The 22937-nt window shown below is 40.7% G+C and overlaps 1 protein-coding gene across 3 annotated transcripts in view; it reads right to left on the bottom strand.

The window, feature by feature from the left end:
- Positions 1 to 2554: 2554 nt before the first annotated feature.
- Positions 2555 to 22937, bottom strand: part of LOC102384291 (kynurenine/alpha-aminoadipate aminotransferase, mitochondrial-like) — a 26641-nt gene continuing 6258 nt past the window's right edge. For 2 of the 3 annotated variants that reach the window (XM_014521123.2, XM_025207112.1), the window contains exons 4-15: positions 22196 to 22364; positions 21253 to 21385; positions 20476 to 20550; positions 18790 to 18999; positions 16729 to 16794; positions 15409 to 15491; positions 14119 to 14215; positions 13022 to 13083; positions 12015 to 12079; positions 8481 to 8587; positions 7795 to 7896; positions 2555 to 5860 (exon numbers count right to left, since the gene is read on the bottom strand). In XM_014521123.2, coding sequence (XP_014376609.1) covers positions 5819 to 5860; positions 7795 to 7896; positions 8481 to 8587; positions 12015 to 12079; positions 13022 to 13083; positions 14119 to 14215; positions 15409 to 15491; positions 16729 to 16794; positions 18790 to 18999; positions 20476 to 20550; positions 21253 to 21385; positions 22196 to 22364 — 1211 coding nt within the window. In that variant the 3' untranslated portion in view covers positions 2555 to 5818. The remainder of the gene's footprint in view (positions 5861 to 7794; positions 7897 to 8480; positions 8588 to 12014; positions 12080 to 13021; positions 13084 to 14118; positions 14216 to 15408; positions 15492 to 16728; positions 16795 to 18789; positions 19000 to 20475; positions 20551 to 21252; positions 21386 to 22195; positions 22365 to 22937) is intronic. The other variant, XM_025207113.1, reaches the window with a different exon arrangement.

Raw genomic sequence — 22937 nt, 5'->3', positions numbered from 1 at the left:
TGTATGCCTATGGCACAGTGGAATCTCCCGCCACAGTGGAACATCCCGCTATCATTCTGCTGTCAATCATTCTGAATGCTATGGCACAGTGGAAAATTCCGCTGGTGGCAGTAACTAGGTCATGGTGGAAAATTCCGCTATGTCAGAACCCAATAACTATATGCCACAGTACTGGAAAATTACAGCTTAGAAAAAGTTCCTGCCAACTCTACGCAAACATGCACACCACCATTGGCCGGTTCCAAATTATTCATATTTGGCGACTAGTGATTGGCTTGCTAGCCATATAAAAGTTAAAGCAGTTTCCACCCACGTTGGAGAACTCCGCATACACCTTGGAGTTGGAGAACTCCATGCTTTTCTCGGAGTGAACCTGGCGGACTGATCACCCACCAGCGACTCCCTGTCCTCGACCCTCCCGACGTACCCCCGACCCCGGTACCGCAGTAAGCCGATTACGAAAACTTCGTCCCGGTTCTCTCGCAGTTTTAAGAGAGTCTTTACTACGTTTGTAACTGCAATTAAGCCAGTCAACTCTGCCTGTGCCCATACATCGGTGGCGTAAGTAAACAATGTATTTGTTACCAATACGCATCCGTGCCTAATTCCGCTCCATCGGTCAAAAGTACCCACCTGACGTTTCGGGCTACTGGCCACAGCCCGGCCTACCACTCAACTGCCACAAGTGGAGTCATGTTTTTGAGTCTTTCAAGGAGGGTAACAGCAAATTAGGAATAGACATCAAATAAACGGGGAAGGAAGGATTCTGAGTCATTGGGCCCTTATCCAAAAAATAGGCTTCTCTAAGATTTTTCACCTTGGGAATTATGTTTAATTTTCTGTCTCACATTCAGGCAATGTTTGTAGATGGTCTCTGTCCCCCATGAAAAGGGTATGGTCTGATCCTTGCCTAGTGTGCTAAATCATCTCTGTGATAGGGATTGGAAAGGGATATTATTATTATTACTATTTTTACAAGTATGTCTATTACTATTACTATTATTACTATTATTATTATTATTTGTCGTAGTATTTTTCTATTACCACAGCATCCGGGAACCAGTCATGGACCGGGACTTTGTTCAATTATGACACTTTACAAATGCAAACAGTGAACAATTCCATATAAGATAGCACTAGTAGATTAAATTCTTGAGTATGTTAGTTTAAGATGACTATAAGAAGGTTAGGAGAAGGTTGTAAAATATTTTTAAGGATCTTTACACATCAGAAACAATTTTAACTATTTCTTCTGTAAGACTCCGGACAGCTAGAGAGCTAGTAACATAATGTTAGCACTGACATCATGAGAATTAAACCTGAGTAAATGGGAAAGGTTGCAGAGATGAATTTGGGTATAAGTAATGTAAGCTTGTATGTAGCACCTCCAGTCCTGGAGTTATGCTCTGAGATCAGCACCTAAGGTGTCATTAAAACTAAGTTAACTTTGAAATTGTGACTACAGTGTGACTATAATTGAATACAAAACTTGCTGCAAAACTTGTCCAGGAGTTTGAGTAAAGTTAGGCAGCTAGCTCTTGCTGAGCTCCTTGCACCTGGACCTAGATGGCTACTGGTATCAACCCTCCCTCCCACCCCCACTTGTGTTGCAAATTAGTAGCATGGAATGCCTTCATGTACTATGTGCAGTGCTGCAGATGGGCTCGCAGCACCATATACCCCATGTTCCCACTCATCTGGATGTATCCTCTAGGTTTAGCTTGTGAATCATATTTGCACGCCTAACAGTAATAACAGTGTGTGACACCCTGTAGCACCCCTGAAAGGATCTCAAGAAACCCTGGTTGAGAATCACTGACATAATGCTAGTCTGCAGACTTCCTGTAGCAGAGGAAGGAAACATTTTGCTCAGTTACTCATTCCCAGGGCAGGCAAGCTGCTGCGGAGCAAGGCACACTGTGGCATTGCTGGAGAGACACCTCACTGCTACTATACTTGCATAAGCAAGGTCAGGGTATGGGACCACACAAATAGTGCTCTTTCTCCTCTTGCTGGGGTATGCCAGTTGTATTTTTCTAAATCCAGCTCATAAAGGTAATGATTGCTATTTTAAAAGACACCTATGTATTGAAATGTGGAGAAAAGATGTCTGAGCTGTAATACAAATTTCATTGACCTTGATACTTTAGCTACATGTACTCATTGCTTTGCAGTTCCTATGTCTTCATCTCCCTGGCTTCATCTTGAGAGCGTTCAATGGCATTATCTCAGAAAGTCAGTAAGCAGGATCTTAGTGGGTTGTAAGCTAATATGTTCACATATAATCTGAGCGCTTTTGCTCATTCACCAATCTTCGTGTTCTTCAGGATATTAATGCCATTTCAGTTGTCTTACTAGTCAGGGAAAAAACCTCCCATATTAGTTATTAAAGGAATTAAGTATGTAGAAAGTGGTACTATGTTTTGCTTGCATTCTGCAAAACAGAGACAGATGTTTGAAGGTTAAATCAGTGTGTGTGTGTGTGTACGCGCGTGCGTATTCATGTGCAGCAAATTGCCAGTACAAAATTGGAACAACACCTGGCACTTGTGGTTTAATATGTTTATTCTAATTATGTTTAAAAAAGGAAGGTGGTATTCATGGGGGAAGAGGAGTCAATCTTAAATGTCACTAACATTCTTAACATTTATTTCTATTTTAAAATATATCAACTTACTTACTTTAAATTTACTAGACACATTACCTCATTCTCTTGTGTAAAACATTTTCTAAAATTCATGAGACATTTGGGATTTCAAATATCTATCTTGTTGAAAACAAGAATGTCATTTTAAAGTGCTGCAAAAATAGTCTTTTATTATTAATATATTTAGTTAAGGAGTAGTAAAGGGACATAAAAACTTCCTCCTTTAAAATTGTTAAACATTACTCTAGTAATTACAGGGCACAACCAGGTTGCATACCACTATGTTAGAAACTGCAAAAAAAGATACTGAAGGACAGCCCCTTCTCCAGAGACTTTCAGAGATACAAACAAGTGGGCAAGTCACATGTGCAGGCCAGAGGCAAGAAAAAGATGCAGCAAGAAATCTCCACAGTGCTTAAGTAGTCAGTACAAGTGGTGCAACTCCACCTCTCTTATCCTTCATTCAGTCGCGCTTCCCAGTATGCATTCTGTCCAAGACAAGGTCTGAGGAGAAAGTGAGGATAATGCTGCCCTGATTCCCCAATAAACCCCACCCATCTCCTGCTCTGTACACACAAAACAGGGCAGTGAAGTCATCATGAATGCATCCTGCCGCTGCTCTCAAGCATGCTAAAGACAGAGATCTTGAGAGCAATGGTAAAGAATTCCACAAGGCAGCTTCATAATTCATATCCAGTTTGACAGGTATGCAGTGGGTGGTCAGGCTGTGCTTGAATGGCATGTCTCTGAAAGCACCGGGAAAGTAGTGAACACACACTTTTGGAGGACATGGAGTGGTACTACTGTGACACAATTTTTCCCATTATGAAGGGTGGGAGAATCAACAAGAGTGCTTCTAGGGAGAGAGAAGAATCAGGTAGATTAGGCTAGGATCACTGATAGAGCAAAGTTCCTGGGATAAGAAGGTGGAATAGACAGGCAGAGTAGGACTACATTTTGAAAAGTTTTGAAAATAAAAATTAGGAAGTTTGTCTGATGCACTGAAAGGGAGGGAGCTAGTGGAGAACTAGCAGAGGGAGTAAAAAGCACAACAAGCCAGTGTGATGATACCTGTGGCAGTATTTTGAATGGACCTGAGATCATGAGGTTCAAGTAAATGATTCCAAAGAGGAAGAAACTGAAATATTTAAACTGCTACATGATCCTGCAAAATGATCAGGACTTGCATAATATCTTGGGCAACGAGAAAAAGTTGGGTCTCAGACATGCTGTGCAGGAAATTGCAAAATTTAGGGATGCCTTACATGTCAAACAATACAGCTGAGACAAATAAGGCCAAGGTAAAAGGCACAAAACACTTGGACAACTTGATCATGTTGTCCAGCATAACAAGCTAGAAAAGGAAAAATAAAAGTATGAGTGTTTTATAATGTTTCCTATTGTAACTGTTAATAGTGGTTGACGGACCATAAAAAGGCTCTCATGTCAAATTATGAATCGCTGACTTTTATATGAAATGCTAAATATCTGCTGGCCACATAAATTAGTAGCTGGCTACTAACTAAATTAATGGCATCAGATTAGTAGCTGGCTACATAAATTATCCAGAAAAAAGAACATGAATTACACAGCTAAGCATACCGCCACTTTTGAGCATTTGCACAAACAACTCAAATCATATTTCTTTTTATATATTTTATAGCCACTATCTTGCCCCTTAGATAATGATGATAACCATAGACTAGAGAACAAAAAGCTTTGTTAACTTTCCATTTGCTTGTTTTGCATACTTGATGAAATTTTGTATATTATCTATTTCTCCTCTTCAGGTATTTTGTTTTTGGTCCTGCTAAGATGCATACACTTAGCATTATGAAATGTGAGTTGTTCTATTAACTGCATAAAGACAAGTATATGCACACAGCTCTTTGAGAAACAGAGAATTAATTTATCCTGCTATGGGATGGTTGCTAGCACCTCTAAAGAGTAGCATTTTAGGGCCCCTCTAAACATGCAGGTTAAGGCATGACTGGATCTAATGTGTGATCCATACAATTGTGCCTCCTGCCCTGCTAAATGTCCACAGTAGGAGGTGCGATTGTGGGATTTCATTTCAATTTCATTAAGTCCAAATTGGGACATACTGCCAGTGCAGGGGGAGCCTGATCCTATCTCTGGGCTCTCTCTGACTGGCAAGAAGCAAGCTTCCATGGCTGGGAATCCCCTCTGCTGAGGGTGCTCCCAGCCGTGGAGGCCATGTGCAGCCAAAGTCAAGAGACTCCCACAACTGATGGGACTCCTGTTCCCAGCTGAGCCCCACGGTTAGATGCGACTGAGAGCCGTGTAACTGATGGAGCTCCCAGTCCTGGCTGCACCTCTCCTGGTCCTGGCTGTGTCAGTTGTGCGGCTGCTAGTACCACTTACATGTGAGATGCAGCCAGGATTGGGAGTCCTGTCCCTTGCAGGGTCTCTCAGTCCGTGCTGCAGGTGACGAGTCAGACTGAGAACGCCATGTGGACTGGGAGTTTTACACCCTACCCCTAGCCTTGAGGGTCACGGCAGCTGCAATCCCCAGGGCTCAGGTTTTTCATGCTGGATAAGGTATACCCCTGTAGCTGGGAGCTCTTGTCAGTTCATGGGGCTCCCAGCCACAGGGGAGACCCTGCTACATGTGCAAATTAAAGCTCAGTAACAACCAGCTATAAAGTTAGTACATGTTTTTGAAGTTTAACTTTATAGCTGGGTGGAGCTTTTTATTGTTATAGCTACTTTGCACATGTAGTTGGCCTTAAGGTAATAGTATAATTAACCAGATACTTGCACAATACCTGTCACTTGTAGGGGGGCCTTAAAGACTCCGGTGACATAGTGTCACTTGTAGATGCACCCAGTGTTAACCAGTTTTGCTATAGCATAATCACGTACATCACATATCGTATAATCACAGCTGCAATGGAATTTGGGATAGTGTCTTTCTCGGTCATGAAAAGGAATCGGTGCGTTAAGACAGATCATTTCTTCTTAAAATATAACTGTACTTCCAACTGAAAGGTCTTCTGGTGATTCTTTGTCCATGTTTAAAATCCCAGCCATGGCTAACAGCTAGGGCAATAGATTTTTCTGTAACTTGCAGGATGAAATTCTAATTTTCATAATGGTGCAAATTTTCCAAAGACATTTGAGTTAGCTATAGCTTTTCATTTCTCCTCTTCACACAGCTTCTTTTATAAGCTCAGCCAACCTCTGAAATGCCTACAATAAAATAAAGATGGACAGCATTCAAATTCCAGCACTGGCTAAGCAGACAATATGCTAAAACTATAGAACTACTGTTTTAATAGGTGAACAGTGTAAAAACAGAAAAAACTAAGAAGGAAGGTGTTTGAAGTTGCATGCCTCTCTAGAGCCTACATACCCGAGACTCAGGGCTCCAGGAAGGCATTACTGTGTATTCAGGATTTATAGCAGGGAACCCTGTACCTACATCTAATCTTTTCTAGACCCCGATTCTGTAGCCTAAGGGTTACAGCACTCAACTATAAGGTGACAGAATCGGGCGCTGGCTCTTCCTCCTAGGACTGTTTTATACTCCAAAGATTCTAATGACAAACATAGTCATAATCCTGGAAAGCAGGGACTCCCCCCACTGAAAGCCCTCATGTTAGACCACAGGGTCAGACTCCTCCTTGCTTATTATCCTTCTCTGGAAGATTAGTTCTTGAATCATCAAGTACGGAGTATGTGTATGAACTGGAGGAAAGATCTACATCTGACTGATCAAGGGAACAGAATGTTTAATAACAGTCACATAGAGCTTCTTTAATGTACAAAGAAAACTGAGTAAAAGGAGTTAGATCTGAAAAAGGCAGATCCTGAGAGATAATGATAACCGGCACTCTTATATTAAAGCAACTAGCAAAACTTGATCTGACTTAAAGCCAGATCAGGCCTCTTGGGAGCAAAGTCTGATAAACAGAAGTAATAAAATCCAGGCAGGTGAATTTGAGAGACACTGGGTGCATCTACACGAGAAGCTTTACTGTGCAATAGAGAAAATTACTGTGTAGTAACCATCAGGACCTACACGTGCAGACCCTTACTGTGCAGTAATCTGCTCTATTTGCCAGTTAATATGCTACCTGCAAATGCAAGTAGAAAATGGTGGGGCTGCCCTGGAAACAAGGAGCTTTCAGCCCATGGAGCGGGGACTGGGAGATTGTTCCCTACCAGGAGAGTTCCTGGCCAGCCCCACACTGCATGGGGAAATCTGCACATGCAGCCTGGAGCTGGTTGGGGACTGTCCTGTTTTGGACAGCTGTTTCTCAGTCCCGTGCCCTGATGGAGCAATCAAGGCATGGGGCTTAGAAAAAGCTAAAGTTACAGGGGTGGGGCAGGTCCCAGCCCCAATCCATGGGTGGGACAACTAGCAGCAAGCCCCTGGCTCGGCAGGGAATCCCCACCCAGCCAGGGGTTCACTGCTAGCTGCCCCACCAGCAGATCGGGGCTGGAACCTCCCTCTCCCTTGCAGCTCTTTCCAAGCCCCCTGCCCCTGATCAGGGAGCTGGGGCCAGGGGCTCCCTGCTGCCGGAGCAGGGGAACATTGTCCCCACCTGGGCTCTGTCATTGGAGCTGACCCCTGCAGCAGGCAGCTGCCTGGGGCAGGGAGCAATCTCCCACCCCCTGCCAAGAGACTGTGGTCTCCTAGCCCCATGCTCCCCGACAGTCCCTGGGCTAGCACCTAGGGGGAGCCTCCAGGGGCTAGCACTCCAGGGGGAGCTCCACCAGGCTGGTGCACAGACAGAGGGGCAAAAGCAGACTGCTGCCAGGAGCAGCAAATCTGTTCCCAAATCCGTGCATATGTAGACACCTGCCCAGGGTGGGTTTACTCCAGAGTAAATTACTTCGGAGTAAACCCGTTCAGCAGCATTTGCATATGTTAATGCGACCACTAAACATTCAGTGCCTTACAATTCATCTAGATAAGAACATCTTGCAAAAGAAACAGCTGATATGATTTAAGGAATATTTCTCAAGACTCTTGATATTGATAAACCAAACAAGCAACAAAGAAGCTTGATGGGAAAACATGGAGACAACTATACAAGTAAAGTAAGTGAGCAAAACAGCAACTATTATGTCAGGCCATTTTATTCGTGGGTATACACAGCAAATCAAGACGCACTCACCTGATCCATCTGAGCTGGAGAAGACAAAGAGAAGGAAGCTCTAACATGAGAACTAGGATGTGAACTATCAATGTTAAATGCTCCCCCAGGAACCAGTAGTACCTATGAATAATTGACAGAACATTGGGTTACTGCATGTTCTTAGATTTAAATTATTAGAAAATGTTAAAATGCATATTTGTTGAGCGTCCAGGATAGGCCAATGTTAAAAAACAAACTCACAATGAGTCTTAACTCATTCCCTTCTTTCAAAATGGGATGGCAGAAAACTTGGCATAAGACATAGTACTTAGTTGCTTTTAAAACTTATAGGCAGATTCTTTTGTATCATCCTAGTGTTTAGATAAGTATCAGAGTTCTTTAATATTTTATGCTGGCCCATAATGCTTGTTGAAATGAAACCATGCTTGGAAGTTAAGGATAGTTTGGTGAGGTCTGCATCTGTGTCTGGGATACATGTAAGCAAATGAATGGCTGGTAGGACCTAGCCTTACTAGAATATAGTTAGGAAAGTGTTTCATTAGTAAGGATGGTCACTAGTCTCCAAGACTATACGTCTGTTCATAACCTGCCAGGTTAATGAATACATGGCCATAGTTTTTCCCCATATGCATACGCCTATATATTAAGTAATACATGACTTAATCCTTGCAGTTCATTTGAATTTCAGTAAATGTTAAACGTACTTCTTTCTGCAAAGCTCTTTCCATGATCAAATGTTGGGTGTCAGAAACTCCCTTAATTTTAATCCAAAGAAACATTCCAGCAGCAGGGGAGTACCAGTCTGCCAAACCTGGAGAGATTAAAAGAAAAAACCCCAGAAAATCAAACATAAATACACCTGTCCTATCTGTAATGGATACTAGCGTGAAATCCTAGCTTCAGATGAAATCAGTAGGAGTTTTGTTATTGACCTTCAATGGAATCAGGTTGTCGCAGACAGAATTTAAAGTGCCTCTGATAAAATTATCCAGTAATATAACTTATATCAGTATTGGAAAAAAAAACTATTGTTTTTGGTATTTTAGAAAATGAACATTCTCATTCTTTTATTCTCAGTTGGTTACAGAATGCTCAACAAGTAGCAAACTGAAGTTGAATGGCAGACTGATTTCTGAAACTGCAAGTAAACATCTTTTAAAGAATCCAAGAGCATTTTTTTCTAATGCCAGCTCCTTTGGTATCATCATTACCTTAAGCACAACTGCAAAATTATAGATGGTATAAATATGTAAGAAAGTTAATAGTTTCTTTTCTTTTATTCACATTTTTCCTCATAAGACTAAGCGGAGTAGAGAAGGGCATAGGTTAAGACCCTTACTGCTGTTTCTGGCAGGTCAGCAAGCCAAATACTCTTGTGGGTACTGACTCCAGCTTTCTTACATATGTGCATTATATGAATAGAGTATGTCATTTATTGCATTTGCCATCTGCCCCAACTCCTTAGGTACGTTAGATCATTACCTAAAATATACTAATGACAAACTACTCATTTGTCATTGTGTACTACCTTTGTTACTATTATATCTCTATTACCATATTGTCTGAAGATCTTACTATATCTTTCATGCATATATTTATCTTCATTTCCCTTGTGAGGTCTGACAGCACTACTATCCCCTTTTCAACACATAAGGAATTGAGGTGTAGGGAAGCTAAATGAGTGGCTCCAAGTCACACAAGGCCATCTGTAAAAGGGGAATAATAGTACTTCCCTACTGCATAACTGGGAGTGGGGAGTAGAAGTTGCAGTAAACACATTAAAGATTATGTAGTGTTCAGATACTACTGTAATGGGTCTACATATGATGCACCCAGGAGTCCCTGGTGGTCAAGAGTCATGGTTGCGGCTATGTATGGAGAGATGAGTTCTAAGGTAACTATGGTCAGTCCCACGTTAGTGTCTGAACTGATCCCGACTGTACAGCATATAAAATGAATAAAATAATGTTACTCCTTTGTTATGAGCCCTTTAAGATCACAAGTGTCTGTCATGGCTTTGGCAGAGATCACTATAACACAAGCTAGTTGTTAATGTTTAGGACAAAGCTTGTTGCTTTGGAAATAAAAAATGTTATATAATTTTATACTGTTTGTATGTGTACCTGCCACAATAGCCTGACACAGCCTTTCCTTATACCCTGCCCTTTTCAAATAGTTATAAAAACTGGAGTGTCCAAAAATCTGATAATATTCTGAGTTGAAACAAATGGGAAAACTGGCAAAAACTCTTGATTTACTCATAACCTCTGTTTATCACTTCACTCTGTAGAGATGCCTTAATAGTGACTTTCTTGAAAACAGAACTGAAGTGGGAAGAAATTTTTGTCGATGACAAAGTTGGGAAACATTTGCCAGTTCAGAGCAGGATTGGAATACCAGTGAAAGAACTGGATGATCTTAAGAACTGTACCTATAAAACTTTGATGTAATGCAATAGCAGAAAATGCAAGATCAGTTAGGTGTAATGTACCAGGGGACAAAAAAAACCCCAAAATGTTCAGCAATAAGCCTGGGCTCATCAGTTGGAAAAAACTGAGGAGGTGAAGGACTTGAGTGTACTTGTTCATGGGATGGCTGAGCCACTAATGTGAAACACTGTGAAAAAGGCAAATGTAATCCACGGGTATGTCAGGAGAGGCATTTCCAGTAGAGATAGGAAAGTATTAACGTTGTTGTACAAGGCACAGCTGAAACTTCATCTGGAACACTGTACACCATTCTAGAAAGGTTAACTGAAACTTGAATAGATGCAAAGAAGAGTTTCATAGTTGGTAGGGTCAGAAGGGACCTAAGCAGATCATCTAGTGAGACGCCCTGTCATGGGCAGGAAAGGATGATGGGGTCAAATGACCCCGGCTAGGTGGCTGTCTAGTCTCCTTTTGAAGACCCCCAGGGTAGGGGTGATCACCACTTCCATTGGAAGTTGGTTCCAGCTCCTAGCTGCCCTAACAGTGAAGTAGTGCCTTCTGATATCTAGCCTGAATCTACTCTCAGTCAACTTATGGCTGCTGTTCCTTGTTACCCCGGTAGTGCTCGGGGGAGCAGGGACTCTCCCATTGCCTGCTGGTCCCCCTTGGCAAGTTTACAGGTGCCCCCCAGATCCTCTCTCAGCCTTCTTTTGTGGAGGCTGAACAGGTTCAGGTCCTGTAGCCTCTCCTCATAGGGCCTGCCCCGCTGCCTCCTAATCATGTGAGTGGCTCTCCTTTGGACTCTCAATGCTGTCCACATCCCTCCTGAAGTGTGGCACCCAGAACTGGATGCAGTACTCCAACTGCAGCCTGACCAGTGTCGCATACAGGGGGAGGATCACCTCCTTGGACCTGCTCGTGATGCATCTATGGATGCATGACAAGGTGTGGTTAGCCTTCCTGACCGCGTCCCCACATTGGTGGCCCATGTTCATCTTGGAATCAATAATGACTCCAAGATCCTTCTCTGCCTCCATGCTGACAAGAAGGGAGTTCCCCAGCCTGTAGGTACGTTGCTGGTTCTTCTTCCCAGGTGCAACACCTCGTACTTGTCTGTATTGAAACCCATCCTATTCTCATCTGCCCACCTCTGTAACCTGTCGAGATCTAGTTGTAGCCTGTACCTCTCTTCTAGCATGCTCACTTCTAACCACATCTTGGTGTCATCTGCGAACTTGAACAAGGTGCTTTTCACCCCCTTATCCAAATTGCTGATGAAGATATTGAATAGTGCGGGCCCGAGGCCTGGGGAACTCCACTGCCTGCATCTCTCCAGGTCGAAAATGACCCGTCCACCACCACTCTCTGGGTGCGGCCCTCCAGCCAATTTGCGACCCATCTGGCTGTGTAGGCGTCGACAGTTAATATGAGTCAGTTGTTGGTTAATATGAGTACTATCCATAATATATCAGGGAAGCGAACCCCAGGGACACAGAAGAGCTATTTAAGCTAAAGGACAATTTGGCACAAGAATAAATGGTTATAAACTGATCATGGATAAATTACGAAGTTTCCAAGCAGTAGAGCCCTGAGAGAGTCTGGATTACCCATTCAATCAAAGTGTAAGGGGGGAAAATCCCAATTATTTTTAAAGGTGGAACTTAATAAGTTTAAGGAGGGATTATATGATGTGGTGCCTGTGATACCAGGGGACTGGACTTAGTGACTTAGAGTATTCCTTCCTATATACCCAAGTTAGAAAAAAACCCTTTGTATGGGTATGTATGTAGCTTTGTTGCATTCACTGACCTTTTAACCACTTGTCTGCTGCAACAAGCATTGCATCCCGCTGGCTCTTGTAGAATTCCACTACTCTACAGAAAAACAATCAATTCAAAGACAAAATTCAAAGGTAAATTTCAACCATGATGGCAGAAACAAAAATGTAATATTTTTTTTAACATAAACAGAGACCAACTCTGAACTAAGGATACCCCTATACATCAGAAGACTCATATGCCCAGTATGAACATGCAATGAGCAGAACATGGTCTTATTCTATGTATATTATGCATTTCTATAATACATTTGTAAAATGTGTGTTTCATTGTCTTCACAGCAAAAGATATTTAAGGAACAGGAAAGTGTCTGAATACGGTCATTTCATACCTTTTTGTCTGTCAATAGACAGCACAGCCCCAGAATCTGAGGCTTTATTGTTATTTTGGTGTGGATGTCACTATAAGAACTAATGTCAGTATCTAAGATAGAAAATAGTGGTAAAAGTCACCTGACACAAGAGGACGGAAGGTTATAAAGGCAGAGATTGTCTACTCCAGGGACCATTTTCATCAGCTCCGGGGGATGATACTACTGTTGGATGGCCCTCTCTGTATGAACTCATATGGGTTACAGAGAAGGGAAAACTAGAGCAAGGGACATGGAATTCAGGTGTGTGTTGCTTTCTAAATGACATGTATTTTTCAGAGTACACTTTTAAGTATTCAGAACTGGGTGCTGGGGATGTGGGAACTGGAGTGGACACCCTCTGACATCAATCTGCAAAATGTCCACAAGGGGGAGCTTAGTCCCACTTATCACTGCAGTTCAGTCTCTTTTGTATTTGTTCTATATGCCTGTTCTTGAATGATGTAGCATATGTTGCACTAGCCAGTGACGTGATGGGCTCTGGTAGAAAATTACAACGTTATCTGAGAGTATTTGAAAGAAGATTGAACAGAATAGCATAGAAAGTAATTAAAACAATATTGCACCAGTTAATTACAGAAAATAGAAGTACATATCCGAGCCTGTACCTGCCTACATGCTCCAGAAAACCTTTTTCTCCCCACTGCTGAAGAAGCTGTGTTATCATAAGCTAAAGAAATAAAACAATTTTATTTTAGGACAGCTATTCAATCACCACGCAAAAGCTTCTAATAATAAAAATAATGTTTCATTTTATTTCAATACCGTGCAAGGGTAGAAATCATATAGAACTCCTGGAGCCATTTACTCCTTTATATTCAAACCCTATGGGAAGCAGCATCCATCAAAAACAATAAAGGCCAGGTAAGGGCCAGGGTAGCAGCCCTACTGGGAGATAGAAAAAATTAAGAGCCAAAAAGACAAAATGTATGGCTGGGACACAAATATGAGGAACGGTGCAGGGGAAGGGGATACACATAGAGGATTAACATTTGAAGTTAATGTAGTTCTATTTCCTTTATTATAGGTTTTCCCATGTTACCTGCACCCACAGTAAAACTGGGGAAATAATATGATGACTGGGGGCACAGCATCCCACTGAAGCTCTGGAGAATGTATTGGAACGGACTATGGAGCAAGAGCGGGTAGTGGTTAGGAAGATGAGAATGTCTGGGAAAATAATGGCCAAATCAGAGGGGCAATTCTGATCCCCCTCTGACGACTAGCTGAAAGAGACCGGAAAAGGTTAGCAGACTGTTTATGTCACACCAGCATGGGTTGCCAGTTAGCCATGCTACATAAAACCAAAACCCAAATCATCTCAATATACTGAGCAGCTGGGATTTTTCAAAGGAACCCATGAGCATTTGGCACAAATTAACTCCGATCTCCTTAGACTCCTTTGAAACTTGCAGTCTTAACAACTTATTAAATTAAGTTAAAGGAAACCCTGTAAATGGAAGAGTATTGATTTACATCTGCTACAATGCCCTACAGATAAACCTTGGATATCATCTTTTTATTGTTCTTCCCCCACCCCCTCCGTCCCTCGCTCTCCCACCATGGAAACACCTAAAATATACATCTCTCTAAAGATCACGCTGAAAATGCTGAGGAATTATAGAAAGCATTCATTCCTCTATCCAGTTGCTAAATTAAAGAAATAGTCACGTACAAAAAGAGGAAACACCTTTCTAATCATTACCTGCGTGAAAGTGCTGGTGTGCATTGTTGAAACCTGTATATGTAGAATAACTCTGTCGATAAGAGGTTTGGGGCCAGTTAGAAAGCCAATTCTCAACCTATAAAAAAAACCAAAAAAGATACTACCACGGAAACAGAATTAACTGCTCCTTGGAATTACACCAGCAGAGAACTTGTCCTGAAGTACAGCAGTAATGGTCTAAACTGTGGCTCTGAATACTTTACAGACCTGTGCCCTGCATATATTCAGACATCTGCTAATTTGAGGGAACACACTAAGTTTCAGTCTAAGCATTCACAACTTGTATATTGGACTGAAAAGCAGGAAATGTTTTAAAAATCATAGGGGTATTTATTTTATGATTTCTGAACCTTTAGGAAATTTGGGTTGGGTTTATTCTTTGCAACCTTAACTGTTCAGGGTTTGTGAAAAGCAGCAAGTATCGTGAGCTTGGTAATATTCGGTCAATTCACCATTCCCTTTTAAGAATTGCCAAGTCAATACATGCAGGAGAAAAACTGATTTATTTTTATTTACATATCAATAGAAACACTTCCAGCAGATTTAGATTTCACATAGAGGTTGAAATTTATTTTTCTTTGATGAAGCAAGGCCATATAGTCATTCAGTTTCTCTTAGGAGAGGTACTACTCTCACCAGTAGAAATCATGAATCAACAGACATTCAGAATTTTTCTTCCACAGCAAAAATGGCCACTTCATGAGAAAAATAACCTGGGAATAACCAGTGTTAAATGACTCCCCTGGAAAATCAAACTTCTGTGTACATACCTTCTGGGAGAAGCTACAGCAGGTCTCCAGCATCCCTGCATGCTTTGCTCCCAGCCCCCCAAGGGCACCTCCCAGCACATACACAGGTCTAGGAGACAGTGTGTCACTTGTGCTGGATTCTACTTCTCCAGCCAAACAGGGAGCCCTTTCACATTGTGCTGCACAATCCAAAAGGAAAAGACTTCTAAGTGTGAAGAACCAGAGAAGAAGAATCATTCAGTGCTTCATTCTGGTCTTCTGGGGACAACTGAATGTAGGGTGCAAGGACTAATTGACATAGTCAGAGGAAGCTGGATTTAAGTACCTGCCTGAATAGGGAGTAATAGGGAACTGAGCATGTTGTAAGTACCTACATATGATTCAAAGTTGGAGAGAGATCATTACTCTGATATATGTAAATTAATGGAGAGGGGGTTGTGAGTTTCTTAAGGTCACAAAATGGAGGTAGTTAAAGTCCCAATAGCAAAAGACCATTGTGCAAAGTCTAAGCTGACCTTACCCAGATGAAAGAATTTTAGAAAAAGAGTCAGTCCTGATAACTCGACCATCAATATCCATGGAGAGAAAGGTTGGGGGCCAAGGCTGTAAAGAAAATAAAGGCAGTTTAAAGTTTAACTAAAAGATATGGGTTACGCTACAATTACTTTGTTGTTACTAACACAGACTTAAGTATTTCTTGAAGCCTAGGCAGTGTATATTATATGAGAAAACTCAATTGGACATGCACAATGGCAGGGGCAGAGTCTAGTTACCGGCAAATGATTTTGTTTAGCATAGTGCCAACATTGCTGTGGTGATAGTGTCCCTCAAAGACCAGCAAAGAATGAGTTGGAAATGCATTCATGTCTAACACCCAATGCTGAGCGCACAAATACTCAGTCCCAGAGTTTCTGCATGGTGCTACCATAGGATAGCTAAGAGCAAAATAATACATTCTCTTTTATGAGTGTGTCACGGATAACAATTTGTCAGTCCTCTGACAGTCCTACAGTTGCAGCTGTTTCACTTACAGAGAAACCGGAGGACATTTCTCAGAGTCTAGGATTTGTTAAAAGACCACTTCCTGAGCTCCACGTGGATTCCGATTCCCATGGACATTATGTTGCTAGATCAATAATTTCAACTCTCCCTCTAATCCAGTTCTGCAGTCCAAGCAAGGCAGACGCCTTCTCAATTGCTTTTTTGTTTCTATCTGTGGTGTTACTGCTTACAAGGGTTGATCTTATTTCTGAAATTAAACTTGCAGATCCACCCCCCCACCCCGATCCACTTACAAGGAACCCTAGTTATGGTTCTTAAACATTTCCTCCACTGGTACTTAAGAGAGGACAATTCTTCTTTTTCCCATGACTTGTGGGAAGGTTTCCTATGGTTTGGACTCTAAAGAAAAGCAGCAGATAGTGACATCAAATAGGTAGCCTGCCTTGGGTGAATGCTGATATTGGACAGAAAAGATGATACAGCTGTTATTCTCTCTCAATGCCTTGCAACCTTCCTCTACAGCAGAGCACCCCTTTCTGTGTGTTCCTGAGGCAGCCACAATTATAAGTTCCTGTCAGTAGAGATCCAATGGAATAATGCATTTTTATCACTTAAGGACGGCAGAATTTGACCCATTATGACTGACAATGATGCAACCTGATGGTTCAACAGGCATAGTAGCACGAGAACATCAGGATTGAGCATGTACTAGCAATGCTTTAATTTAATTTGGCAGGCTACTAGGTAAGAATAGCACATGGTATAAGCCTCAAGTATCCTGCATTAATGCTCTCCTGACCCAGAAGACATACTGCTCCAATAAGCACAGATAAATTACCTTATTAAACTGAAGAAAATAATATGGATCATCTTCTACTACAAGGAAATCATATTGTCTTGCAAGCTAAAAAGAAATGAACATGAACAGTGTGAAGTATCATTGATATTAAATAAAAAGCAAAAGTTGTGATATCATTTCACTTTATAAACATCCACTATTCTGTATGTTTCCCAGAGCATTTGAGCTTGACAAAATAGTGTCAAGATTTGTTTCTAATTCACTAAAGAATGCTAATAACAAAAGTATATGAACTGGTAAAATGGCAGCTTTAATATGAAACAACCATTTAGCAAAAACTTGAGTCCCAGGCTCCACATATGCCTACATCTGTGGACCTAATCTGCATACTGAAATAAAGGAATATTTTTCAAATACCTATTTAAATGGGAAATATAGGGACACTTATATGCATGGACTTTACACCTATATTTACAGACCTCATGCTTTCAAAACATTTGCCATCACAAATGTTTTCTTTGGCTACATAGTTATAAAAACTTAACATACCAAAAGTTATGTAAGAGATTTTTGTGTAAGTTTTTGTTTCTTTAAATTTACTGAATAAAAGGGTTATGGAATACATTAATACAAACAATTATTAAAAAAAGATATGAAGGGTATGATAAATACATATGTGGATAGGAAACTGCCTTGATCATGTCCTCAGTATTTTCAATGAGCATTTCACAGCCTATAGTGGAGCTAGAAATTCTAATTACTCCAACTTGTGCTTCATTAGGTAGAGCTTTTCATTCTTGTCAGTACCTCCTTCAGTTTATAGGTCTAATGAACAAATACAACAGACAGCCCCTAGACTACCAGCAGTGGGCGCATCTACACGAGATGCTGACTGCGCAATAGCCTGATACTACTGCACAGTAGCATTGCATGGAAAAAACCATGATGCGACACAACCACGATGTTTATATGAGTACTAAATAAATACGCAGTAACCACTTAAGAACCCTATTCTTACAGAGATCTTCCCAGAGCCACCCATCCTAGCCTTCAAACAAGCACCGAACCTCGCCAACCTCATCACCAGAAGCAAACTTCCTCAAGCCCAGAACACACCAAAAGGATCCAGACCGTGCCATGACAAGAAATGCAAAACCTGCCAACACATCTCCACGACCCCCACTATTACTACACCCCACAACCGAGCCATCAGCATTCCTGGATCTTACAGCTGCACCTCCAGAAATGTAATGTATCTCATCCAATGCACCAAATGCCCTGATGGAAAATACGTAGGAGAGATCAAACAACAACTGTGCACCAGAATGAATGCACACCAGAAATCTATCAAAGACAGAAATACCCAGTTACCTGTGGGGGCACATTTCTCACAAGAAAACCACTCTCTCCAATCTCTGAGTCCTGATCCTCCAAGGAAACTTACAAAACACTTCCCAGAGACGAGCCTATGAACTCCACTTCATCAACCTCCTGGATACTAAAAATCATGGACTAAATATAGACGTTGGATTTATGACACATTATAACCTGCCTGACATCTGACTCCCCAGGTATCTCTCCACTTTCATCCCCGTTCTCCGTCTCCCCTCCCCCCAGCCTGTCTCTCACCCATTGACTCCTCAATCTACATTTTCACTGACTACCTGTCTTGTATGCACACCAGCCCAGCCGCTGGCTTCTTTACTTTTCATTCCATCCAGGAAGAGCACACACCAACTGCTGAAACTTCCTTAGCCTGACGAAGGGTTTTTGAACCCGAAAGCTTGCTTAATAATTATTTTCCAACTATTTGTGTTGGTCTAATAAAATATATCATTTTCACCCAAGGAATCCTGTCTGCCTATGTCCTTAGACCAACATGGCTACAACCTACACCCCAGTAACCGCTACACAGTAGTGTGTTGTGTAGACGTGGCCAGAATGTACTAAGCCACAAGAGGTTGATATGTTATTTTTAAAGAGATTTTATAGCAACAGTACATGCTGAGATTGTAGATGTTTTTTGTTCATTTTTATAAGATACGTTGCTTTTGCAGTGGAGTTTGGAATTTGACGTGAAAGTTAGGCTTTTATTAATACCTGGTATATTTTCTTTTTGCGGTCAGTGGTCAGTGAAGTTCCAGTGGGATTGCCACCATTTGGAATGGTGTACAAAAATTTGGGGACGTTGTTGCAGTGGTTTTTTACATCTTCTGGGCTCCACCTAGAGAGAATCTCTTTCAGGGCTTCTGGAATAATACCATGTTGGTCACTGGGGACATTTATTATATCACAGCCCAGGGGTCTCAGCTGTTCACAAAAGGAGAAAAAAAAATGATGAGAGACATATTTCAGTCACAAATCTTGATGTTGAGATTTTGATTCTGTCATTAGTGCTGCAGAATCTCGTCCAACACAGCCTTTCTGCAAATCTAAATGATTATAAAAATCAATTGTATTGGTTTCAACTCACTTTGCTCACAATTCAAGGGATAAGATAGTCTGGAATGCTATAAAGCACTGAGATTGCTGCAATTCCATTTCAGATTCAGTGGCACTGCTAGGACTATGAACCACTGTCCCTGGACAAAGGAAAGACTATAACCGCTCTGTATAGCTAATGGGACAGAGAATTACAAAATATTAATGAAGTAACATGAGTTGATACCAATGTATAAAGTTACCGACACATTAAAAATGCCTGTGGTTTATTTCTGTGGGATTTCTTTTTCTGTACTTCTTGACTTTGCATTTCCTGGGGCAAAATGAACAGCTTCTGGAGCCACAACCCCCGAGTATTCTAAAGAATAAAGCATATCAAATAATAACAAGATGACAGCAATAGTAAAGAGATGATTTTTGGAATCAAAGAAAGTGAAGTGAAGCTATTAAGTGAAATTTGTAAGATAATATCTATTCCTGCACGTCTTCTGTTCTGTTAGGCATTTGAGGAATGTGTTTAATTATGCAAGGTATATATTATTCCAGAAAAAATAATGGTATTTAACAACTGACCTTGCATCATGTTTTAGGCCTATTCCCACTTTTGCTTATTATGTGTACAGAATACTAAACTAGTATTCTCTACCAACAATATTTAAGTGGGGCGCACCCAAATCTCAAAATATATATTGACCCTTGTCATATACGTGAATGGAGACTGCCTTTTGCTGAAAGGTGTATTCATGTTTCTAATGTGAATCTTTGTAAAAATATCGGTCTAGGATGAATCATGACATGAAGCAAAATATGTATGTTGTAGAAAAAATATTACAAGGAGTAGATCAGTGATCCTCAACCTTTTTAAACTCAAAGCACCCCTCACTAGACACAAGGTATCCTTTGGAAATGCTAGCTAGCTCTTAGTTTTCATTCATTTTTTGACTCCAGAAAAAATAATACAAACATTATTTTGTTGCAAAGAACTGAAAAAGACTACAATAGGTAAGAATATTTCTGACATTATGGATTCCTGCTTGAAATGTCTAGGTTTACCTTGTAAATTAGGTGTAGGTGTTTTACAGCTAACAGTGATAATACTGAGTGGTGCTTCACACCACCCTTACAATGATCTCATGGCGCCCTAGGTTGCTGCAGTACCCTGGCTGAGAAACATGGCAACAGTCATTCATTAGTTAACCAGTAACACTTACATCAGTACAGAATCAAAAATGGTAAGTCTAGAGAAAATCTCAGACACATTTTGCAGTAGTTAAATCTAAGACATGCACACCAAAGTGCTATAACTATGACATTCACAGATTTCCATACCTAAACATTACTCACAGCTGCTAGTGTTCCAGGATATGTGGGTGCATCCAGGAGGATGTTGTCTCCAGGGTTAATAAGCATCTCAAACACCTACAAAGCAAAACAATTTATTTTTACAGGACTCGGGTTTTGGTTTACTTTCTTCATAATGCTGCCTACCCTAGTAGAATTATAAATTCTGATGATTAGCGTTTCCCTTAACACTTATCTAAATGTATTCTGAGAAGAAAACAGAAACTGGATTAAACCTTCAATTTTGAAGCATCAGAGACATAGGCATAGCAAAGAGAAATCATATTAATATGTAACACAATCTATTATAATACAAAAGAAAGCATTTGTGCCAGGGAGTGGATCAATTACCTACCAGTATATGAAAACCAACCTGTTTGGAAAATGTATTCTGAAAAGTGAAAGCAAGTCAGAGGGAAACAGTATAGTAAGCCATCCCTTAATCTTACCAACACTGGACTTTTAAAAATCATTTGGTAGAGACCTACAAAAACAAATAGAATCCAGTATCTTTATGATATGCTCTTTGATGAATACCTTCACTTCACCTATACAATTATGTAGCCATAGAAGATGATTATACTATTAGGAAGTTTTGTTCCAATTTCTATTGACTTAAATGTTTTGATGTTGTAACTTAAATTCACAAGTTACCCTCCACTGAGAACCATTATTATACTAATTGCGTCTATGCTATTCAGGATAACCTCTATTTCAAACTCTATTTAAAGCAAACAGCTGTATAATAGAAGCCGTGATATATTTAGCTTTCAGTCTTACTTTACACAGGCCTTCCTGGCTGCCTGTAGTGACACATATCTCCATTTGTCCCTGATCAGGACTGTAGTTGGCTGTGGGGGGACTGTGGAGACTCTTCTGTAAACCCTTTAGCCAGGACAACAGCTCAGGAATTCTGCAACCCAGAATGTATCTTAATTTATCATTATAATCTGTAAAACCCTATACACACTTATTCTCTACTGCAGTTTTAAATCCTTGTTAAATCTAGGGGTGGTAGGTCTGTCTTTCATGTGCTAGTTCAACAAGACAGACATAGTCTCTAGTTCAAAATATTCTCATTTCAACTAATGGAATGAGTGAGGTAAACAAATATAGCATACGCTCATTTTATATAAGATTAAAAGAGACTAGCATGTAAAATAGAAAACCAAACCATCACAGTTAAATCTTCGAGACTGGTAACAACCAAAGGTATGAAGGCTGAAATACCAATAGTACCCTTTCTGTTCTTGGTTGACTATATATCTGCAGAATCCCACTGAGTTCTTGCCAATAAGCATGCCCAAAATGGAGATTAAGAGCAGAATGGGGTATGTACATATTGCCACTGAAGTAGTTACTGTGACTGTAACTCATTTTTGAAAGTTGGTTCATACAGAGGGGTAAGATGTGCCTTAAGGGAGTCAGCATCCTGAAGCAGCTAGTATTTACTGCATGGCAACCCTTAATTACATCACAGTATTTGCAGTAGAAGAGGCATTTGGGATTCTCTAATATTGGTAAACTGAAATTACTTAACTTTAATTAATAAATGTATATAATTGTCAATTCACTCCATTTACTTTAACCCCCCCCCCTTTAAAAAGCATATACAGATTAGACAGCTAAACAAAAACATTGTAAAGGTCAATATTAACATATATTAAAAAGAAATTGTTTCTGGGACTTTAAAAGAAAACTGCATGCATATCTTGGTCAGTACCCAGCTGAGGCAGAGTACTGGAGGGCTCTCTTCATTAAATCCTCCTCCATCTCAACAGCAGTTCCATCTGCAATGGTGATCCTGGCAGTTTTAAATGGGAAAGTGTTAGGGTTTGGTGCCCCGCCAGCCAGAGAGATTAGTGATGGTGGGGACCTCTGCATTAGTTCAGCTGTGGAAAAAAGGAATAAGGCATCTGTTACACAGTAGTGGACACAAGATGTAATTCTTACAATTTTCCTGGCCCTTTACTCCCTTTAAAGGGATTAAAACAAAAGTTGATTGGGATTTATGCAATTTTTTGCTGCTGATGATTGTGCAACGAGGAATTCAGAGGCCATGTTCTTTCCAAGTTTAGATCTTCTTAAGGAGTGGGATGCCAATATTTGTTGTTTTGGGCTGGATCAGAAACATGTTATAAACCTTCTGAGTTGTTAATTAAAAGGGCATCAGTGCTATATCTCTAGCAGACTTTTCCAACTGAATAAAAATCACTTCTCCTTTTGATATCTGTGGTAACATAATCTTACTCATTCTCCAGTTGTCCATAGAGATTTCCAATTGAAAAGAAAATGCAAGATCAGATTTCTAAAATGTAGGAACTAGAAAAATATTCATTTTTTTTTCTAGTTTCAATCCCCCCCACACTCCAGTACAGGCTGGACCTAGAATGGACCTCCCTCCTCCCTCTCCCATCCTGAGACAGCATGGGGTTGGGGAGCGGGAAAGGTGGGGCAGGACTAGG

The sequence above is a fragment of the Alligator sinensis genome, unplaced genomic scaffold (genome assembly GCF_000455745.1).
Source record: "Alligator sinensis unplaced genomic scaffold, ASM45574v1 scaffold512_2, whole genome shotgun sequence".
NCBI lineage: Eukaryota > Metazoa > Chordata > Crocodylia > Alligatoridae > Alligator > Alligator sinensis.
The sequence above is the reverse complement of the archived record's forward strand: the minus strand, read 5'-3'. Positions and strand labels throughout refer to the sequence as shown.